Source organism: Oncorhynchus nerka, linkage group LG27 (genome assembly GCF_034236695.1).
Source record: "Oncorhynchus nerka isolate Pitt River linkage group LG27, Oner_Uvic_2.0, whole genome shotgun sequence".
NCBI classification, from domain to species: domain Eukaryota; kingdom Metazoa; phylum Chordata; class Actinopteri; order Salmoniformes; family Salmonidae; genus Oncorhynchus; species Oncorhynchus nerka.
In genome coordinates this window covers 67,928,283-67,950,606 of record NC_088422.1, presented here as the reverse complement: position 1 = coordinate 67,950,606, position 22,324 = coordinate 67,928,283, and the positions used below count along the sequence as shown (strand labels likewise).

General features: G+C 43.3%; 1 protein-coding gene across 4 annotated transcripts; it reads left to right on the top strand.

The window, feature by feature from the left end:
- Positions 1–873: 873 nt before the first annotated feature.
- Positions 874–22,261, top strand: LOC115119498 (pyruvate kinase PKM-like). 4 transcript variants are annotated; one of them, XM_029648325.2, is made up of 11 exons: positions 874–979; positions 7,703–7,878; positions 8,498–8,589; positions 14,819–14,950; positions 15,457–15,643; positions 15,834–16,104; positions 16,291–16,441; positions 16,603–16,755; positions 17,892–18,058; positions 19,408–19,589; positions 21,056–22,261. In XM_029648325.2, exons 2-11 carry the CDS (start codon positions 7,722–7,724, stop codon positions 21,160–21,162), a joined length of 1,599 nt encoding a protein of 532 aa, XP_029504185.1. In that variant the 5' UTR covers positions 874–979; positions 7,703–7,721; the 3' UTR covers positions 21,163–22,261. The 4 variants fall into 4 exon arrangements, with proteins under 4 accessions (XP_029504185.1, XP_029504186.1, XP_029504184.1 ...); XM_029648326.2 differs by lacking the exon at positions 874–979 and adding an exon at positions 1,099–1,171; XM_029648324.2 differs by lacking the exons at positions 874–979; positions 17,892–18,058 and adding exons at positions 3,230–3,540; positions 18,390–18,556.
- The last annotated feature ends 63 nt before the right edge of the window (positions 22,262–22,324 follow it).

Below are 22,324 nucleotides of genomic sequence, written 5' to 3'. Positions count from 1 at the left end.
AGCTAATCTTTTCTTGATAATGAACACTAGAGGGAGCTGTTGATTATAAATGATCTCATCCTCAACTGTCACAGTATACCAAAGATACTGTCTCCTAACTGTGGTTATACTTGTGCTGATGACAGACCCCTCTGAATTCTCTAAATTAAAAAGTGAACTGTTAAAGTGACATGTTGTGGAACTGCCTTGCATGATCAGTAGTATCGTGATGGTAACTACAATTATGTAAAATATCGTCATCATCATCAGATACTATGTGTTTGGGTGAGATGAGTGGAGATTGGAAAGGATTGAAGTACTGATTTGTTTGAGTGCGTGAGACACGATCATTTTCTGACACATTTGTTACTTACGCAATAATATAACCTTTCAGTCATGGGCATCCCATGAGACACTGCGGCTTCGAGGATGTACGTGCAATTTTAGGTGTGTCTTTCCTGGGATTTTCACATCCCCAACCACCATGATGGGTATACATTTATGCAACTATTGACTATACAGTGAGATTGAGCATAGTGTAACTGAAATGCAGGTGTTTGAATATAACACCCTATGGTACCCATTCCGATGAGATGTTCAAGAAATTGTACCGCATCCCTGAGTCACATGCCGGCCCCATGCTTCAGAGATGCTTCTCGTTCCTGATTGGACATCAGCGGTATCGCATCACCGCACTTTCATTATGTTCCTTTATGTAAACTTCCCCATGGTTTATAGTTCCAAGCCCTAGTTAACCGGGTGTTTTTTTCTCCAAAGAATACATCAGAAATCATACATAAATACATTCTAAATATGTATGAATTATTGAAACCATATCTTTCGATTGAATTCATTATATACTTGTAATAGCGATTTATTTTTCGCGGATGGATACGTGATGCATCGAACAAAAATAGTTCCGCTTTAGTTTAGGAGATCACCTTGAGCTTCTGGGTGTAAGAGAAATTACGTCAGTCTAGCAGTTGTTCATCGATAGAAGGTGAGTATCATCACAAGAGTTGTAGCTAGCTAATGACATGATGTACGTTTGTTTTACTGTACTGCTGTCATCAAATTACAATTGTATTCAATTGACGTTATCATATTCTGTGTTGCCAGCTGTTTTTTTTAGTGGCGTAGTCCAGGCAAGGGATGGATTCCAAAAGATAACTGTCTAGCTACCTAGTAAGAGGTAACAGTAGTTTACACTTTGAACCATCTTAAACCGTTTAAATTTACAAACCATGTGGTGTTGTAGTCATACAAAGAATGGTGTCGTTTGTCAGTGACTAACTCAGTGTGACGCAGTTTTCTCCAGCTAACTATTCATACAGGTTAACAACTATTTTTATGAGTGGAGTTATTTCTCATGAACTAACATGGTATCAGTCTTAAAACATGTGTTTTTAAAGCGGAGAGAAACTAACGCGCTCGTATTTTACTAGTCTCGCCTGGTGGGTGTGGTTGCCCGATGAACTTGGAATTCCATTGGCTAGTTTCTCTTCGCGATATCTTAAATTCGTGAAAATGTGACGCAGAAATGGAGACGTGCCCTGTGGCGCATCAGTGGATGCATTGTACTGCAAACTAATGACTGGCCATTCTCATGTTACCAATTTACTGAATCGATTGCTTTTTAATAACAATGTTCAGATATGTGCTGTCCTCCCGGCCCCCTGAACAAAGCTGTTATTCACACTGACATTCAGTGGTCTGTTGTTCTTTTGCTGGAAGTAAGTCTACAACAAGCAGTAATGTGGCCTCGCTGACCTGTCAAACTCTAGGGCCCTATAAAATCCGTGAAAGCAGACAGCAAAAACACACTTTTATATGGCCCTAACTATGTCTGAATGGATTGGCTTTGTTGACACTGGGAGGAGGGGGGAGTCGGTGCAACCTTCTAGAACCCCTCTTCTGCAGTGCCTGTTTATTGACTAGTCATGCATCAATACTGTAACTCTTTCTATCAGCTAGCCTGCATCAAACCCTGACCTACTTGGTCAGTTCTTCCATTTCTCCCACCTCCCAAATCAAATGGTCATGTAGGCCTTCAGTTAAAAAATTTTTTTTAAAGAATGAAACCTGTCTAGACTTGAACAATTTGCAAATATCATATCAGAAATGTGTGTGGTTAGTCAGTCTCAGAACTAATTTAGGCTTCAAATTAAAGTTTAGTGCTCCTCCTACGTCTGGTTAGGACTGTTCCTGAGATGCTCAGCCATTATGTAACAGATTATTTTGGCCCAGAGCCCTGTGTGAGTGTAGGAGGAAATACAAGCCACCCTGGCCCTATACTTTACACCGCATCAGCCAGGTCGCTTGAGGGAGCTGACTTCTATTTTGGAATGCTAGGGCATAGAAGCACTTCTCAGTAGGTTAGGAATCATGTGTTATCAGTGGGGACAGGAGTGGCTATACTATGGTATGTCCCAACATAGGGCACTGACGTATGCATTATAATCTAGGCTTCACACCCCTAAAAGAAGCACTATCTGGCAATCTGCATACCCGGAGTACTGGGCTGAAAGCACGTACGCTGCAGGCCCCACAGTAAATGTCTAAAATACTCCCAGTATTGTGTCACTTTTAGTCATTTCCTGCTGTAACTTTCCAGTTTCAAATATCATGCTATAGCCCCTAACGGTGCACAGGGAGAATGACTAGGCACCTCTTCCTCTGAAGTTTGTTCTCAATGAGGTGAAATAAGAACTCCGAATGCCCAGGTTGAAAACCCCACATATGACTCACTATTCTGCACAGCATATTCCTGGTCTCCTACTCAACTGCAATTGAGAGTTGACTAAGAAGAAATGTAGCCATGGCTCCTATTTGAACTGTCCTTAACCTGCTGCAGTGTTGAGGGGTGTAGGCCTACACTGACTGAATTTGTTTTGCTGCAGTACTCCTGCTGCAGCTAGTGTCACTTTCATGCAGTCTGCCATACATAGTGGTAGACTTGCCTCCTGCTCTTGGCTATGTCTGGCAATGTGAGACTAGCATAGTGGCTACAGGTGCTGCGTAACGCTAGGCTGCAGCGCAGCAGAACATGGATACTATCTGCTGTGTAATGCAATGCAGCACAGAATGCAAATGTGTCACCCACCCAGTGATGTATGACTACTGCCACCCAATGGCAGCATGAAATGCACTAATCCCAGGCTAGCGTTTTGTCTTCTACACAGGCTTACCATGTGTTATTATTAGAATACACATCCACCATTTTTAGAGCCCTAGGGGTAATATGACCTAGTGCTGCCAGCATAACATGGCTGTGGTAAACGGCAGGTTTGAAGGTCTCATGTATAGCCGCAGTATCAGGGCACGCAGCCTGAACTGTGTGTACTGCAGCACGTTAGCCTCGCTGAAGAGAAGGGTATTTATTCCTGAGCAGTGTGTAGGCAAGCGAGTCACTCTACCGGGAGTTCCTGCTTGTCCGGTTAGCGCTGCTGCTGTTCCTGCTGCGCTCTGTGGGGACCGGGGGTCACACCGACTGGGGATCTTCAGGAGGTCTGTAGCAGCTACGTTCTTGTACGTCCCCAGGAGGAACAGAAAGGTTTACTGGTATGTAATGCCACATAGCTGGATGATGAGACTGAATCAATGTAGCACAGGGGGAGAGAGCTAGGCTTCTGAGGTCACCAGTGTAGAATTGTTGGCTACGTCAGGGTTGTCATGGCTGCTCCTAGGATGTCATGTGATGTCACTCCTGTAAGGCAACCTCTGGCTATACTGCCAATGCGCAGTGGAGACATCGCACAGTATGTGCATGCATGTGTGAAAGTGAGGGGAGGGGGCAGTACGTCTGCAGAGGAAGTGCATGGCGTGCGAGGAACATATTCTGTTCTAGTGAGAGGTGGTGGTGTTGGAAGGGATTGGGGAGGATTGACAGCAACAAAGCAACAATCTTTGTCACAGGCTTATGTATGATGTCTCGGTGATAAAGGGTGGATCAGACTGGCCTGGCATGGCCTTGGACTGTAGAGCATCTTTTGGCAAGCCATCATCAGCCCAGCTGTGTGTTATGTGTTAGTCACAGGGTAGGAAGGGTTTCCTGCGAAAGCATAGCAGGCTGGGTCATGTCAGAACTAGTGGTCGACCGATTATGATTTTTCAACACCGATACCGATTATTGGAGGACCAAAAAAGCCGATACCAATTAATCGGCCGATTTTATTATTTTTTATTTGTAATAATGACAATTACAACAATACTGAACACTTAACTTAATATAAATCAATTTAGCCTCAAATAAATCATTAAACATGTTCAATTTGGTTTAAATAATGCAAAAACAAAGTGTTGGAGAAGAAAGTAATATGTGCCATGTAAAAAAGCTAACGTTTAAGTTCCTTGCTCAGAACATGAGAACATATGAAAGCTGGTGGTTCCTTTTAACATGAGACTTTAATATTCCAAGGTAAGAGGTTTTAAGTTGTAGTTAATATAGTATTTATAGGACTATTTCTCTCTATACCATTTGTATTTCATATATCTTTGACTATTGGATGTTCTTATAGGCACTAGTATTGCCAGTGTAACAGTATAGCTTCCGTCCCTCTCCTCGCCCCTACCTGGGCTCGAACCAGGAACACATCGACAACAGCTACACTCGAAGCAGCGCTCCACAAAAGTTGCGGCAAACTACTCCAAATCTAAAAGCGAGTGATGTTTGAAATGGTATTAGCGCACACCCAGCTAACTAGCTAGCCATTTCACTTTGGTTACACCAGCCATTAGGCTTCAAGTCATAAACAGCGCTGTGCTTGCGAAGAGCTGCTGGCAAAACGCACAAAAGTGCTGTTTGAATGAATGATTACGGGCCTGCTGCTGCTCAGTCAGACTGCTCTAACAAATCAGACTTATAACACAGAAATACGAACAAGCCTTTGGTCATTAATATGGTGGAATCCGGAAACTATCATTTCGAAAACAAAACGTTTGTTTCAGTGAAATACGGAACCGTTTGGTATTTTATCTAACTGGTGGCATCCCCAAGTCTAAATATTCTTGTTACATTGCACAACCTTCAATGTTATGTCATAATTACGTAAAATTCTGGCAAATTGTTTCGCAATGAGCCAGGCAGCCCAAACTGTTGCATATACCCTGACTGCGTGCAATGAACGCAAGAGAAATGACAATTTCACCTGGTTAATATTGCCTGCTAACCTGGATTAGTCGTTATGACTAGTGATTATGATTGTTTTTTTTATAAGATAAGTTTATTGCTAGCTAGCAACTTACCTTGGCTTCTACTCCATTCGCGTAACAGGCAGGCTCCTCGTGGAGTGCAATGGTTAGAGCGTTGGACTAGTTAACTGTACGGTTGCAAGATCCCCTGAGCTGACAAGGTGAAAATCTGTCCTTCTGCCCCTGAACAAGGCAGTTAACCCACCGTTCCTAGGCAGTCATTGAAAATAAGAATGTGTTCTTAACTGACTTGCCTAGTTAAATAAAGGTATAAAAATAAATCTGAAATCGGCGCCCAAAAATACAGATTTCCGATTGTTATGAGAACTTAATCGGGCATTCCGATTAATCGGGAGACCTCTAGTCAGAACTCCCTCGGGCTGTAGGATAATTCCAAACATGTCCCTGTTCATTTGAAGGAAGGAGTAAAGCCATAATGATCATATGAACAGCAATTGCATTATACAATTTACACTATGTGCATTTTATGTAGCCAATGGCCCTGATTTCAATGTGCATATTTCATTTGCAAATGTTGATCTTGAGATGTCATTGTCAACCTCTTGAGATTGTCAGTTGTTGTTGGCTACCTTACCAGCCTTTGTGTTGACAATGGATGTCAGAGCCCATCCCATGTCTCACCCCCAGTTTGCTGTAAACAGTGTGTTCCAGGGATAAGGATCTAGGCCTCATTTGAGACAAGGCATTGTATGATTTCTGTTTCTCTCTCTGCAGTCTACACTGTGCTCTACTCTGTCTGGGGGCTGCCCCTGCTGTCTCATGCTGTGTATGCAGTTGGGAGTCTGGAGTGAGCATGATGTGACCGTGCTCACGTACAACACTGGGCTGCTGCCTTTGAGGCTCCGATGTCACTGAGTTGCTGCCCATTGGGTTTTAATGCTGCTGTTTGGCAGTGCCCTGTCCCGATTCATTTACACACTGAAAGAGATGAGCTGAGTGTAGGCCTGGTTCTAGAGGGTAGCCTGCCCTAAATAATAGTGTGTGTGTGGGGGGGTTGCATATCGGGATATTATTTTTGACAATATCACTTTTGCAGGCTGTACCTGTACCAGAACTCCAGTATTTTTCCTTCAGAGCTTATATCTCCATGACGGATCATTTGTTTTCTCATGGTTTTGGGATGCAGAATACAACATTAGCCAAACAAATTTAGCCTTGGCTAATTCAAACTAGCCTGGTAATTTTGAGGGGAGGTATGTGATACGATTGTGCTTTGCAGTAAATGGGGCTACTGAGGAGGATGACATGCTCTCTCTGTCCCTATGCATTCTGCAGATTCTCATCTGTTTTTAAGTAGTGTCTTAGAGGTCTGCCAGACTAGTGAAACTGTTCACTATAACAAGGTAGACTAACAGATGTAACCTATTAGAAAGCTTAGTATTTCCTAGAAGCTCCACCTTGAAGCAATCAGTGAGCGTGTTCTCTGTTCATGTGATTGTCACTGTATAATTTAGACTGGGTTAAATTAAACTCTCCACTGGTTAGTGTTTAGGCTAGTCCAGGTTGGTAACCCTGACTTGTCTAGGGCAGCCCTCCAGTGATCCCCCTCAGCCTACATACCACAGACTGCAGGTATGACATCTATTGCCACATTCCTTGGTTATGTAACCATGGCAACAGCCCCTGAAGCAGAGTTGACTCGGGACTCTACACTCTCAGAGAGATGCTCCACCTTGCACAGAGCTACCATATTGACTTTTTATTTATTTTTTTGCCTGCCCTAAAGCCACTGAGAATTTGGCCTGACATATAGTACCTGTACAAAGAGCCTGTTGTGTAATACTGTCAAGATGCACACTAGAAAAGGGAAGAGTCTTGAGCAAAATAACTTTACGGTGCTAGGTTACTTCATATTGGGTTTGATGCAGTCCTCATCGAAATATCCGCTTGTTTTCAACAGCTCTGTATTGAGCCATGTTGAAAGTGATCTGTCCCGGGCTAGGAGGAAATAATGAAACCACTGCCAGTCAGGGCTGCGGTTGCCATGGGTGACTCAGACGAGGGGAGGAGGGGGAGAACCCAATGTATAATGTGCAAACAGCTCAATGTGCTCCTCAATGAAAGAATGTTACTGGCTAGGAATAACCTCGACATGTTTCTGTAGCCCAGGCTATGTTATAGATCAATCGTATCTAGGCCCATGTCTTTGTCTATTGTGCAGCATGAGAACCAGCAGGCAAGGGCTTCAATCACACTTCCTGTTTTTTCAGATGTGGTCCTCTTTTGAATAGGTTCCTCATTCCACAAACAAACAGTTATTTGCACAGATGTCAATTGATTCAAAGCCACACACCGTGCCTCAATAAGCTGTTGTGTGCTAATTCCTAGACTGGTGGCTCTGAAGTTGGTTTCATGAACCAGTGTGGTCATGTGTGTTTAATGTGGCAGTCCAATCCATGACCTGATAATGCCTGAGATTGGAGACACTGAATTGAACCATTAGCACCTTACTGTCTTAGTACTGTCTTAGTACGCCCTTCATATCACCTCATCTCTCTCTTTCCTCCTCCAGGACTTCAAATTCTGCCATCATGCCCGGTTCAAAGTCTCAAGACATGGGCTCTGCCTTCGTCCAGACGCAGCAGCTCGGCGCTGCCATGGCCGACACCTTCCTGGAGCACATGTGCCTGCTGGACATAGACTCTGAGCCCACCACCGCCCGCAACACTGGCATCATCTGCACTATTGGTCAGTGGCCACGCTCTCACACACTAGGCTTGGGCGGTATCTAGATTGTCATACCTTCATACCGACCTTGTGCCATCCTGGGATATTCGGTAATACCGGCACTGAACACAAGGGCTGCTATTTTCAAACTCCATTGAGCCTCTGTAATCCGAAGGTTAGCAATGCTAACAGGTACATGTAAAATCCCATAGAAAATGCTAACAAACGTATTGTCAATGTCTCTGACCTAAACTATTTGGAGGACTGACATCCCATCTTCAGCTTTAGCTAGATGGCTAACTAGCTACTAAATTAGTAAACCAAATGCACAACTTGAGAGCATTTAGGACATTTTTAGACAATTAACTTAATTGTTATACGGTATCTAGATGGCAAACATTTAGTTGTGAATTCCATACTGTAACTAGATCACCTGGCACGTGCTGCACAACAGTAGGTGTCACGGAATATCGCCTAACACAATGGATGTTAGTGTTCAAATGTCTGTAGGCCTATAATATTTTTACATCTGTATTTTTAAAGGCCCTCTACTATAGGATGATGCTGTGAAATACATACTGTATGACATCACACGTGTGTGTGTGTGTGCTGATGTTTCAACCCACCTCTGTCGTAACAGGGCCAGCCTCCCGCTCTGTGGACATGCTGAAGGAGATGATCAAGTCTGGGATGAACATCGCTCGCATGAACTTCTCCCATGGATCTCACGAGGTGGGTTCCCTAGCATGTCTAGACACCTAGACCTTTGATGAACTTCTCCCATGGATCTCACGAGGTGGGTTCCCTAGCATGTCTAGACACCTAGACCTTTGATGAACTTCTCCCATGGATCTCACGAGGTGGGTTCCCTAGCATGTCTAGACACCTAGACCTTTGCAGTGGAGGATGATCACACACTTCTACGCAGACTGGATCCAGACCTAAAATCACAGTATCGAATCGCCATACATATCATATCAACACCAAAGTATTGTGATATCGTGTCGCGATGTCCCTGGCAATTCCCAGTTCTACTGAATAGCACAAACCCACACAGGCTGTTTTGATGATTAGGTCAAGGACATTTTTTTTTTTTTTTAAACTAAACATCAATACAAAAGTACATGGGGGAACACAAGTGTGTGTGTGTGTGTCATATACACCTACAAAGGACAATTGGGCTAGGGGGTTGCAATATCACATTACACAAGGACCTTAAGGGACATAAACACTTATTCTAACAGCTTTTTTGTTGGTAGATTATTTAAATGTCTTAATATAGTTACATTTATTTTTGTAAGAAATGTGTTTGTAAATTGAGATTTTGAATATGAAATTTGGCCTCCAAAATTATGAAATTAATTACATAATTGTTTCAACTTATTTATATCGTAGTTAAAGAATCCAAGCAGTACATCTCTCCATAATAGTGTAAAATCCTCATAAACGTGTTCAATTATAAAGCTACTGATTCCATGAATACAATGCCAAAAAAATGCAACACCGTTTCTGGGTGGTCATTACAAAAGGTACAATGTGAATTAGTGTTTTTCTTAAACTTCTTTGTATGGTGGTTGGCAGGAACTTCCTTAATTTAGTTAGTAAGAAGAGAAATCTTTGTTACTGATGAGTCAACAGGGTTAATAAGTAGGTATGTTCTGAGAGTCAGGTCTTCACACGTTTCTGAATAATAACGCAACACCTGAGGGAATGACATCTAAAAGAATTGCAAAATCATGAGGTGTTACAGGGATCTTAAATTGATAAGAATTACCCACTGCATTTACAAGTTGGCTCACCGATAGGATATTTCAGAAACCAATATTCTAAAAAACAATTTAAGTTATTTTATACTATGTCCCGATTTATTCCATATATAATGAGTGGAGAAATTGACGAGAACCTGCCGACGAAAAGCAGAGTTTCACTGGAAGTCTGTCAATATTATAATTACAAACCAACATGAAGTGAAAGTCACCAAAAGTAGAGAAGACATGATGAGGAATAAAGTTCTTAGGAATTGATTTATCCAATTGATCTTAAGTATTATTTAAATGAAGTCCAGTAAATTCAGCCCACCGTACTCGTACGTGTTCATTATAAGTTTCTTTCCTAATGTAATGGGTACGAGTTCTCCACAGAAATGAGAAAAGCATCTGGTTTCTCTTTGCTTATTTTACTGTAAAGCTATCTCTATACTAACATATGCTGCTCTAATATGAGTGCAAAGCTGTCATCAAGGCAAAGGGTGGCTACTTTGAAGAATATAAAATATATATTTTGATTTGTTCAACACTTCTTTTGGTTACTTCATGATTCCTTATGTGTTATTTTCATAGTTTTGATGTCCTCACTATTATTCTATAATGTAGAAAATTAGTAAAAATAAAGAACCCTTGAATGATTAGGTGTCAACTTTTGACTGGTAGTGTGTGTACATTAAGACCGTTCTCACTTAGAAAGAAGTATTAATAGCTACATAGAACAATAACAGTGTGAAATAAGTCATAGATCTGTATGCCTCAGTTACTGTATGCAGAGAAATTAATACAACTTTCAGTCTTCGTGAGTTTGCAAACAAAATGGGCCGCCATCTGGTCATACAAGAGAGAAAAAAAACTAATAAATGATTGAGGTACCTGAGTCGTGCTGAGAAACTGTCACCCGAGGCTTGTTAGGTAGTCGGTGCAAGGACAGTGAGAATACCATGGGTGACACATCAATTTGTTCCTGCTGGTGAAGTTCTAGGGAGGAATATGGATTTCCAAACTGTTGGTGAAACCTCGTTCTCCGTAGTAGGCAGCATTTCATGCTTTCTTGATCGTTGGCCACAACTTGTTCTTCGTTTCTATGTCCTCCGGGTTGAGATGCTTGGCGACACGCAGACCGTGGCTCTGAAGGAACACGTTCTTCCGAACCGCTTCCAAGACAGCATCACTGTAGAATCTGGCAGTGAAGAGGATGATACGTTTTGCTTTTTGTTCTTGGCGATGCACAACATTGCTTGTCTTCTCTGCAGGCGTTACTTCTTGGCAGATGTGGATAGCCTTGCCTCGCACATCCTCATTCTCCACCTCGGGCATGCCGTAGAGTCTCAGGATTCATCTTCTTGTGTATTGTTCCAGATTAGTGAGATGTCTATGGTAGACATTGTTATTCTGTTCCACCTTTTTCCACACGCTTTTCCACTTTAGCTACTCATTTTCACATGCAAACTCCAATCTTTTTCCAGCCTTTGATTACCATGGTTGCGAATACCTTTTTCTCAATGGCATCAGACCTGGAGTTGATGAGTTTAAAAACTATATATTTTTATTTCACCTTTATTTAACCAGGTAGGCTAGTTGAGAACAAGTTCTCATTTGCAACTGCGACCTGGCCAAGATAAAGCATAGCAGTGTGAACAGACAACACAGAGTTACACATGGAGTAAACAATTAACAAGTCAATAACACAGTAGTAAAAAAAAAAGGGGTGTCTATATACATTGTGTGCAAAAGGCATGAGGTAGGCGAATAATTACAATATTGCAGATTAACACGAGTGATAAATGATCAGATGGTCATGTACAGGTAGAGATATTGGTGTGCAAAAGAGCAGAAAAGTAAATAAATAAAAACAGTATGGGGATGAGGTAGGTAAAAATGGGTGGGCTATTTGCCGATAGACTATGTACAGAGTAAGGAGAGTGGAGGTTTGCACGGAGTAACCGATAGAGGGAAACTCGTCACCTTCAACAGCCTTCAAATGCGTGAAATCATCCATAGGGCAAACGTAGTTATGGCAGTTGTCGTCTATAAGAACGTTCCTCTTGTTTAGCAATAGAACAGCTCGCTGCTTCCTTTCTCTTTTTGTCACTGCTTCGCATGGACATGCCAAAATAAATGATCCACTTATCATTCCACTCACTGGAAAGCTCTTATATCTTGAGCAAGTAAAAACAATAATAGGAATGTCTGGCAACGTTTTATTTCTCTCCACAATCTTTCTGAAGTTTGGTGCGCAACTCGCTAAAGCGTCTGTTCTAGCCGCCATTTTGACCGCCTCCCCTGCTCCAATGTTGTCATTGTCTGTCAGGCATGCTTCTTTGCAAAGTATCAGCTACCTTCAGAAGATGTCGTTTGAATATGAGATGTACTCTGTGCCAACCAGGGTGTGCAGTTCAAGGGTAGAGTCGGTGTGGAGTTGTCTGCTCAGGATCAAAGGTAGGCCCTAAACTGTGCGATGGAGCAGGCAGACCGCAGTGGAAACCTTACCTGAGGTTGCTTGTGCCACTATAAATACTTAATCTGTGCCTTCATCTTGTAGTTTTATCACCCTGCCCAGGGTGCAGGCCTGGAGCAACGGGTGGAGTCCCTCCCACTCCGTCACAGTCACCTGCTTCAATTCCCTGTTCAGTAGAGGTCACTCAGCAGGCCAAAGACTCTTCATCTTGTCTTAACCTGCTACTCTCAGACAGGGGGCCTGAGCCACTCACCTTGTCGTCCTGTCTGTCTCCTGGCCCTCTACTGTATCATGGAGGCTTATCAAAATGTTAGGAAGTGCACTTCCACATCTTTATTTATATCTTCATGAAATGACATCCACTCGCTGAAACTATACCCAGTTCTCAGATGACCTGGCTTTGTCTGACTAGCTGCTCTAAGGCATATGCTGTGAATGTAGTTATCTTGGTGTAGTTTGGCACTGTGCACTTGGCTCAATTTGATGCCATGGCTGTTTGTGGTGATACAGTAACAGCAGAATAACTGGGAAGGAGAGAATGGAAATGAAGCCCTATGTGACTACCTGCCAATTTAGTGCTTAGGTAAAGCTCAGGTTACTTTACCCAGATGGGGAGAAGCAGCATGAGCCAATTGGGGCAGCTGTCTCCAAGGGTAGTGCTAGCACTGCCACTCAAGACCATTAGTATAGTTGTGATGTACATGTGACAGGCAGGTTGTAGTAGTGTATTTAACTATTTGTACATATCCAGGTCATGCTGTCTGTGAATAAGGTTGTGTGTTAACCACACAAGTTTACAACTGATAAAGGGTATTGTACGGAGTGTGTCGTCTAATCTGAAATGGGGACTAGCCATAAATCAGGGGTTGACATTAAGCTTTCATGGGCACTTGCTCATCTGGCAAGTTGGGAGCAGTTTTCACATGCCTGGAGATTATGTTTACTTGCCCTAACAATTTTATTTGGCTTTGCACATGCCCCCACGTTGGAGTGAAAGAATTCAATTTATGGCATGGAATGAACTTTTTGGTGATTCAGCTGGTGAAGAAAAACAAAATCACCAGCCACTGACTTTTTACAGGGGGGTTGTAACCAATTGCTTAATGGCACACTAGCAGTTTGCAAAATAGCACTGGAAAATACACACAAATTATTCACAAAAATGCAGCACGTGGTTGGAACACAGGCCAACTTCCATCCACCAGACCATTTATTTGTGGTAAAGCGTTCATGATTTGGCATGTAGTTTGTGTATCCCATCAGATATGTTTTATAGGCAGTATTTCTGCAGGCATAATGGGAGCGTGTGTGTGTGTGTGTGTGTGTGTGATCTAGAGGGCGCGGTCAGAATTGGGTGAGACATGCAGGGGAAAGGAATGTAGCTTGTCTACAGTTGTGTATCCCATCAGATGGATATGTTTTATAGGCAGTATTTCTGCAGGCCTAATGGGAGCGTGTGTGTGATCTAGAGGGAGCGGTCGGCATTGTAGGGGAAATAACTGTATAATGGCTTGGCCTTGGGTTTATTTTTTTGTTGCGATTCGCTAATGAACATTAACAAATGGAACAGTAGAATCAATTTTACAGCCACACAGATTTTCCCCCTGCTCTACTGTTCCGTTTACCTGCCCAGGGCAATCGGGCAACAATAGATGTCAACCTCTGCGAAATGCATTTGCCTTCTTGACTCTCACTGTTTACATAAATGAATTACTCTGTACTGCATGTTGTAGCTGAAAATATGAGCAGTTTAAGTGACCTCTTCCTAGAAATCCGGGGAGAGTTTTCTATTGCGCTTCAGAACATCTTAGCCTTAATTGAAAACCATTTGAACGTTCTCAGTGGTACCTATACAGAGGGTAGCTAGATGGATGTTTGCGCTACTGGTAACGGTTGTCAAGACTCTAGACCACATCCTGGATTGCGTCATATTTCTCTCACGTGTATGACCCTGTTTGTAGTAGTTATAAGCAGTGGTGGGGGAAAAGTACTAAATTGCCATACTTGAGTAAAAGTAAAGATACCTTGTTAGAAAATGACTCAAGTAAAATACTACTAAAGTAAAAGTATTTCGTTTTAAAAATAAGTATCAAAAGTAAATGTAATTACTGAAATGTACTTACTTATCAAAAGTAAGTGTATATATTTCTAATTCTTTATATTAAGCAAACCAGGCAGCACTATTTATTTATTTTTGACGGATAGCCAGGGGCACACTCTAACACTCAGAAATAATTTACAAACAAAGCATTTGTTTAGCGAGTCTGCCAGATCAGATGTGGTAGGAATGACCAGGGATGTTCTCTTGATAAGTGTGAATAGGACAATTTTTTTACTGTCAAAATGTAATGTTCTTTTGGGTGTCAGGGAAAATGTATGCAAAGTAAATTTTTCTGTTTGGAATGTAGAAAAGTAAAAGTTGCCAAAAATAACTTAAGTAGTATTCTTAAGTATACCACTGGTTATAAGATTATGCATTATCTTCTTATTGCCCTGCCCTGATATGTTGTCAGCTGATTATGTTCAGTTGCGTGACTCATTACACCTACACTAGGTTTCTACCCTCCGACATGCGTTTTCCCATGCCTGTGCCATCTCTCACATTGTCACTGAAATAAAATGTCAATATCTGGCTGACACATTGTTGCTTTAGTGTTAAATGTACAAGCCTGTTCATAAATGATTTCCTTCTTAAGAATGTTTTATTTTTGTTCTTATTATATTCTCTGTTGCACAGTATCACTGTGAGACTATTAAGAATGTGCGCGAGGCCTGTGAGAGCTTTGAGCCAGGCAGCATCCACTACCGCCCCGTGGCCATCGCTCTGGACACCAAGGGACCTGAGATCAGGACTGGACTTATCAAAGGAGTGAGTAGAACCAACCAACACTTAACTACCATGTATCCAGCACACCTCAACTGATTGGAGGCCCTATCAAATGTTTACTACACATTTTGTTGTACTAAATATTGAGTACAGATGTGGGATCTTAATTTGAGCCAGTTTGCTACAGCAGGAAAATAATCCTGCAGCAACGGGAAATGTGGATTATAGTTACTTTGCATTTATATAGGGGTTGATCCTTCTTTTCTTAAGGCAAAATCAAGCCTGAAATTTCATAAGCCTTTTAAACCTCAAATATACAACAAGTTTTACATTTCCTGCATTGCAGGAAAGTTCTCCTGCAACTGGGTGATCAAATTAAGATCCTATATCTGTATGACATATTGAATGGCTTGTGGTAAAGATATCTACTACAAGCTTGAGAGTTTTCTTGACCAATTTCAAAGTCTTCAATGAACCATTAAGTGGTTGAACCCCCATAGTCATGGTTCCTATTGAGACTCATCCATGGTCCTTTGTGTGTGTGTCAGAGTGGCACATCTGAGGTGGAGCTGAAGAAGGGCAACATGATCAAGTTGACCCTGGATGATGCCTACCAGGAGAACTGTGATGAAGACAATCTGTGGCTGGACTACAAGAACATCACCAGGGTGGTGGAGCAGGGCAGCAAGATCTACATCGACGATGGACTCGTGTCCCTCCAGGTCAAGGAAATCGGTGAGTCCATGTCTGGCTCCCACTTAAGAGCTGAATAGACTAGAGAATATTCCTTTGAGGATCTATGAGCCCTAGAATCTCCTCACTTACTGAACCTTTGGGTGAGTAAAGAATGGGCAGATGGTCCTTTCCTAAACTGTTATCTCCAGGCAATAAAGAAAAGTGTCTCCTCTCCAATGTGTGTCCCCAGGGGGTGACTACCTGATGTGTGAGATTGAGAATGGAGGGACCCTGGGCAGTAAGAAGGGTGTGAACCTGCCTGGCGCTGCTGTGGACCTGCCTGCTGTCTCTGACAAGGACATCTCTGACCTGACCTTCGGCGTGGAGCAAGGCGTGGACATGGTGTTTGCCTCTTTCATCCGTAAAGCAGCCGACGTGCACGCTGTCAGGAAGGTGCTGGGAGAGAAGGGCAAGAACATCAAGATCATCAGCAAGCTGGAGAACCACGAGGGAGTGCGCAGGTCTGTGTGATGGCATTAAATGCACAGAAATACAAGCTGATTTTGGACCCTTGGATATTAGAAATTGTGCTCGACTGGCCAGTGCCCAAAATCTTTATGTTCAGCACTAAATTCACATTCACCAACTCGATGGGAATGTTAAATCCGAATACTACATCTGAATCTGGTTTCCTGTCCCCTGTGCAGGTTTGATGAAATCATGGAAGCCAGTGATGGCATCATGGTTGCCCGTGGTGACCTGGGAATTGAGATCCCCACAGAGAAGGTGTTCCTGGCCCAGAAGATGATGATTGGCCGCTGCAACAGAGCCGGCAAGCCAATCACCTGCGCCACACAGGTCAGTTTACTTGTGTTGACAGCTTTTTTTTAAATATATAAATATAAACTGGAGACGTTTCTATTTCCACAGGGATGCTACAGTTTGTTGTGATGTGAAAGGTTGTGCGTGTTATTACACTGTTGGTAGCCTGACATTGTGAATCCCTGTCCTTTCCACAGATGTTGGAGAGCATGATCAAGAAGCCCAGGCCCACCCGTGCTGAGGGCAGTGACGTGGCCAACGCCGTGCTGGATGGAGCTGACTGCATCATGCTGAGTGGAGAGACCGCCAAGGGAGACTACCCCCTGGAGGCTGTCCGCACACAGCACATGGTGAGACAGTGCCCCCTACAGTTAGCCTTCAGTCTGGATCTCATCAGCCCTCGACTACCACTAGTCCTGACCTACACTGTGTAGACCTATCAACAGCAGGGTCAGGGCTACTGGAAGTCATGTTGCAGATGGAAGTCAAACATGCATTTCCACTTTTTTATTTGTTTTATGTTTTATGTCATGTGATGTTTGTCAGGGTCAGCAAAAGCAGTCTGGATTCAGCCGGTATTATATTGACTCATAATGATCCATAGAATGGTTGCTCACCTGGTTTTAATAGTACAGAGTGTAGGACATGTGTGGAGAATGTGGCTGACGCTGCCCTCATTTCCTTCTACTCAGGCCTTTAACAGCTGACTCTAGTTCAGCTGCTGCACTCCTCTCTGGATGCAGGCAGGAGTGACTCAGCAGTCCTTGAGCAGCTGCTTATGGGTTCCCTGCAGCACCAAGTCCTTCACGCTTTAACATGGTTTCACCTCTTAAGAATGCATTGTTTGTCAACTGAAGGCACTGTCCTACACAAGGGCGGACGTTACGCTCGGACTAACTCTGCCGCTTAACAGCTTCTCTTTTACGGTCTTTGAATGTTTTCCCTCTGTTTAGTTTTTTTATTAGACTTTGAAAGATGTTTCTTATTCCTCTCATTTCCTGTTTGACTATCTCTTCGTGTGACTGTGCAAGGCGTGCATGTTATAACACCAGTTGGCTATAGTTACCTGCCCATGTCATAAAACCTCTTCACAGCTAACTAGTTTGAATGAGCAAAGTCAGTTTGGGTGGTATGTAGAATTATATTCCGATACTAACTATAGAATTAGCATAGGATCATAAAAGCCGTTTAGTGTTTTTGTAATGCTGTGATGTGTTAGACACCATAGCTAAATGCACTGGCTGCGGTGGCCCATTGGCTGTGTTTTAACATGTATGTTTTGTTCTTGTCTCACTAAACTGCACTCTGACTAAACCTACATTTCTACCCTTTCTCTCTGCCTACCTCCTCTCCATCTCCTCATCCTATTCCTTTCACCTAAACTTCCTACCCTCCCTCTATCTCGTCTCCTATCACTCTTTCCTTATATCCATCTGTCTGGTGTTCTTCCTGTCCGTCTGCTACATCTTGCCCTCGCCTGTGCCAGATCGCTCGCGAGGCAGAGGCAGCCATGTTTCATCGGCAAGTGTTCGAGGACCTGCGGCGCGCCGCACCACACTCTACCGACCCGGCCGAGGCTATCGCCATCGGCGCTGTGGAGGCCTCCTTTAAGATCTTGTCCTCTGCGTTCATTGTGCTCACTAACTCTGGAAGGTAGGCAGGTGGCTGTAGCACAGCTGTTCGGGAGGGGGACTCAGGAGGTTTGTGAGAAGCCAGAGTAGGGAGAGACAGGGACTGAATGAAAGGGCATGGCACACGTTTACAGGTCTTTACGGTCACAACAAACTGGAGACCACTAAAAGTTGAATCCATTATAAGACATATCTGGTAGTGCCTCTGCTTGACAGCTGTTACATCCACCTAACTCCTTAAATGAACTGGACCAGGACTGGATAAGCATTTGCCATGCCTCTCAGGTGCGAGGCATGCCTCTTGGTGTGACCTGAGTGTAACCCCCGTGCCTCGGGCCCACCCTCATACTCAGATTGCTCGGGAGGCTGAGGCAGCCACCTTTCACAGACAGCTGTTTGAGGAGCTGCGGCGCACCACCCACCTGACCCGGGACCCCTCTGAGGCCGTGGCCTGTGGCGCAGTGGAGTCCTCATTCAAGTGCTGTGCTAGTGCCCTCGTCGTACTCACAAAGACCGGCAGGTAAGGGGGACAGGCAGCGGCAGGTAAGGGGGACGGGCAGCGGCAGGTAAGGGGGACGGGCAGCGGCAGGTAAGGGGGACGGGCAGCGGCAGGTAAGGGGGACGGGCAGGTAAGGGGGACGGGCAGCGGCAGGTAAGAGGGACTTACAGAACATGCAACTCTGACCCTTAACATCCTATTCCCCTACTTTAGATTGGTGGGGAAAGGTTGCATGGTCCCAGATAGACGTCACCCCTCTGTGTGGGTGGAGACAGTAATGTGAGCTGTAGAAGGGTGGGTGGGGAGTATTATGGGTTGCACAGTCAGAGGCGACTCTGTAGAGACAGATCTGTAGATAATAAATACAATAAGAAAATGTGTATTATTCATTTTAAGAGTCCTCAACATTATTGGGAACACCACAGATTTCTGTGCCTGTATTGACAAAACCCTGCAGGAGTCATTCAATTGTGTTCACCCTCACATCAACCGACCCTTTTGACTGCTCAACCTTGACATTTTCCTAATATTTTTAACTCTCAATGTGCGGACTTTGGTCAAACAATCTAGAGTGACTGTCTTTGTAACCCCAACAGAACCAACAGGATGAAATGTTAACTGTGGCTTGACATCAATGCACACTAGGTTTACGCAAACATTTATTTTACTATAGAGTAGGTCCTCTACTAATCAAATCATTAGTTTCCTAATATTTCAAAAATATATTTTAATTAAAAGTTTCAGAAATCTACCCCCTTTATAGATTTCTGTAGGCTTTGTTCAAGCCATATTGCCAGTATCTGAAATTGGAATGGCAGTAGGCCTTGGGTGTGTCATTGGCTGACAGTCTGAGCTGTGTTGTCTGTGTGCAGGTCAGCCCACCTGATCTCCAGGTACAGGCCCCGCGCCCCCATCATTGCTGTGACCCGTAACGGCCAGACCGCCCGCCAGGCCCACCTGTATCGCGGGATCTTCCCCGTCCTCTACAACAAGCCTGCCCACGACGTCTGGGCCGAGGACGTCGACCTCAGGGTCAACTTCGCCATGGAAATGGGTGAGAGTCCACAGCCATTACAAAGATCATTTCATGAGCTGTAAGATGATCTCCTGGATATTTATGGTATTTTAGTGTTCACCAGAATAAAAGCTCACTCCAGACGGTCTAAACCAGAGGTCTACAATCCTAGGTTTCAAATAGGCACACTTCTCTCCCCTGCAACTCTTCCATGTCATTAGTGTACAAGAGAAAATATTGCACTGTTCTGTCAATATACCTGGTAAAATAGTTAAACAATAAGGCCCGGGGAGATGTGGTAATGGCCAATACTATGGCTACGGGCTGTGTCCAGGCACTCCACGGTGCGTCGTGCATAAGAACAGCCCTTAGCCATGGTATATTGACCATTTATCACAAACCCCTGAGGTGCCTTATTTCTATTATAAACTGGTTTGGTATACGGCTGTCAGCCAATCAGCATTCAGGGCTCGAACCACCTAGTTTATAATGGTTATTAAAACGCTCAATGGGGGGCCTATAAAACTTCTCCCAAATTCTGTTTTTTTGTTTAATTTCTTGGTTTCAGACTTAGTTTTTCACTGCATGCATTTGAGTCAACTCTGACAGGTTCAGCTCATGAGCTCCATTGGCATCCGATTTGAATTTGGAATGGAAAAGGAATGTGTGTACAACAAATGCTAGTGTCGTATCACCGCATCGACTCATTCCTCTAATCAAACCGAATCACACAGAATAGTTTCAAACTACCACGTATCGGAGCCCATGTATCGAATTATCCTGAAAGGGAAGATGCACTCCAATACTAACTTTCCTTGCTAGCTTACAGCTTAAGTTCAAATCAATTCACTACGCTAGAACTTTTGTTTGATCATATGCATATTATTATTTTTTAAAATTCAAATCTGATCGTCACCAAAAACATTCACTGGGTTAATCGTCTCTCCCTCGCCGAACTGACTGCAGGTGCCTTATGAATGACTCTTAGAAACGGCTTGCACCTTTTTAAAAAGATTACTACTTCTATGCAAATGTTGCTAAGTACAATAAAATAAGTCCTGAAGGGAAGCAGATTGTAGGTGACAAACTGTCATCAGCCAGAAGAAGCTCAACTCAAAGCACCCAGTGAGCTGGCCTAGACTACGTCTTGATTTACAGTTTATCAAGACCTACTATTCAAATAAATGACTACTGTCATGTTTTATGTAGTTGGATTGTTTTCACCAAAGTCAAATTGTTTGTATAATTGATTCATACATGACTGTCTCAAATAAATTGACTTTTTTATTTTAAACATTCCAAATGTAATCTTGAACTTGAGATGCCCAGAGATTTGCCAGATCAGTATAGTAGACTAGTTTCTGTCTGGATCAAGTGCTGTTCTTTGACTTTGGATCATCTTTATATAATTTTTTTTTTTTTTTTTGCCATTGTATTGCAATACTAAACCTGGTATCGAAGTCAAAAATCCTGGTGTGTTGACAACTTTGCTCTTTATTTTCCAGGCAAGGAGCGAGGGTTCATCAAGGAGGGAGATGTGGTGATCGTCCTGACCGGTTGGCGCCCAGGCTCTGGCTATACCAACACCATGCGTGTGGTCGTGGTTCCTTGAATTATGACTACCCTCCTTTGCCCTTCTCACCCCTCCACTGTCTTGCCCTCCTTGTCCCTCTGCTCACCGCTCCCTGTCCCAACACCAGGGCTCAGACAGACTTGTACAGCCCACAACAAACACCTGGCCTTTTCTTCCTCTCCAAGAACAGGCCAGTGGTGGTGACTCGACCAATAGGAAATCTCCCCACTACAGTCCACCCCAGGGTTCCCCTCACGTAGGTGTGCTCTGTTTGCCCCTAGTCTCCAGGGTATCTGTACGCGCTCACCAGAAACAGCTGTAGTTATTCACACAAACAAAAACATGTATGATTCTTACATTCAAACCAGACTGAAAGAGCTACAACCTAGCCTGTCGGTCTGCGCGTCCCAGGCACCTCTGTTTTGAGAGGCATGCGGGGCACACCTTAAGAGAGCCTGCTATACTGTAACTTGCAAAAATAAAAACACACACTCCAATTCCTATAACGTGAACAAAATGGTGTCAACCCGACGAACAGCTCTTCTTTAAGGCCATGTCACCGTTAAACTCTTCCCCAAACATAGCCCCTTGTTGTGCTGTCTGTATTTGCATTGTGTTCTGTATACTTTCTCTGCACTCCCAATCTACTGTAGACAATGTTACATTCTGTATTATACTTGACTTTTGTGAAAGGTGGATTTAGATTCTGGGCATCCAATACTATATATTTTGTCTAACCATAGAAGTCCTATAATAGTTTGACAGGTTACTTTTTTTGTGTTGAATTATTCTTAGAAAGCCCTTACATTTTGGTCATAACTAAGTTGGCACTTAAGAACCACTGTGTATGTATGTATGTATGTAAGCTGCTACATGGTTCTCTCAAATGAATGATGTATGAATTCAGTACTTAGAGGGTTTTTCAGAGGGCACTGTGTGTGGGGGGGAGATAAGGAATGAGTTGGACCCCCCCCAACCTCTTCTTTCCTCTTGCTCCTGTCTGTCGGTGACCTAGTGTGTATGTGTCTAAATGTCCAACTGCTTCTTTGATTGTGAGGGTAGGGTGTAACGCAATGTTAACTGGTGTAATGAGTTGTCCTTTACTACTGGATTTCAATCATTAAAAGAGATGAGCACCTGTCTTGTTCTTGTCATGTTTGTATAACAGTACTCTTAACTGGGTTCACAAGATTTGTGTACG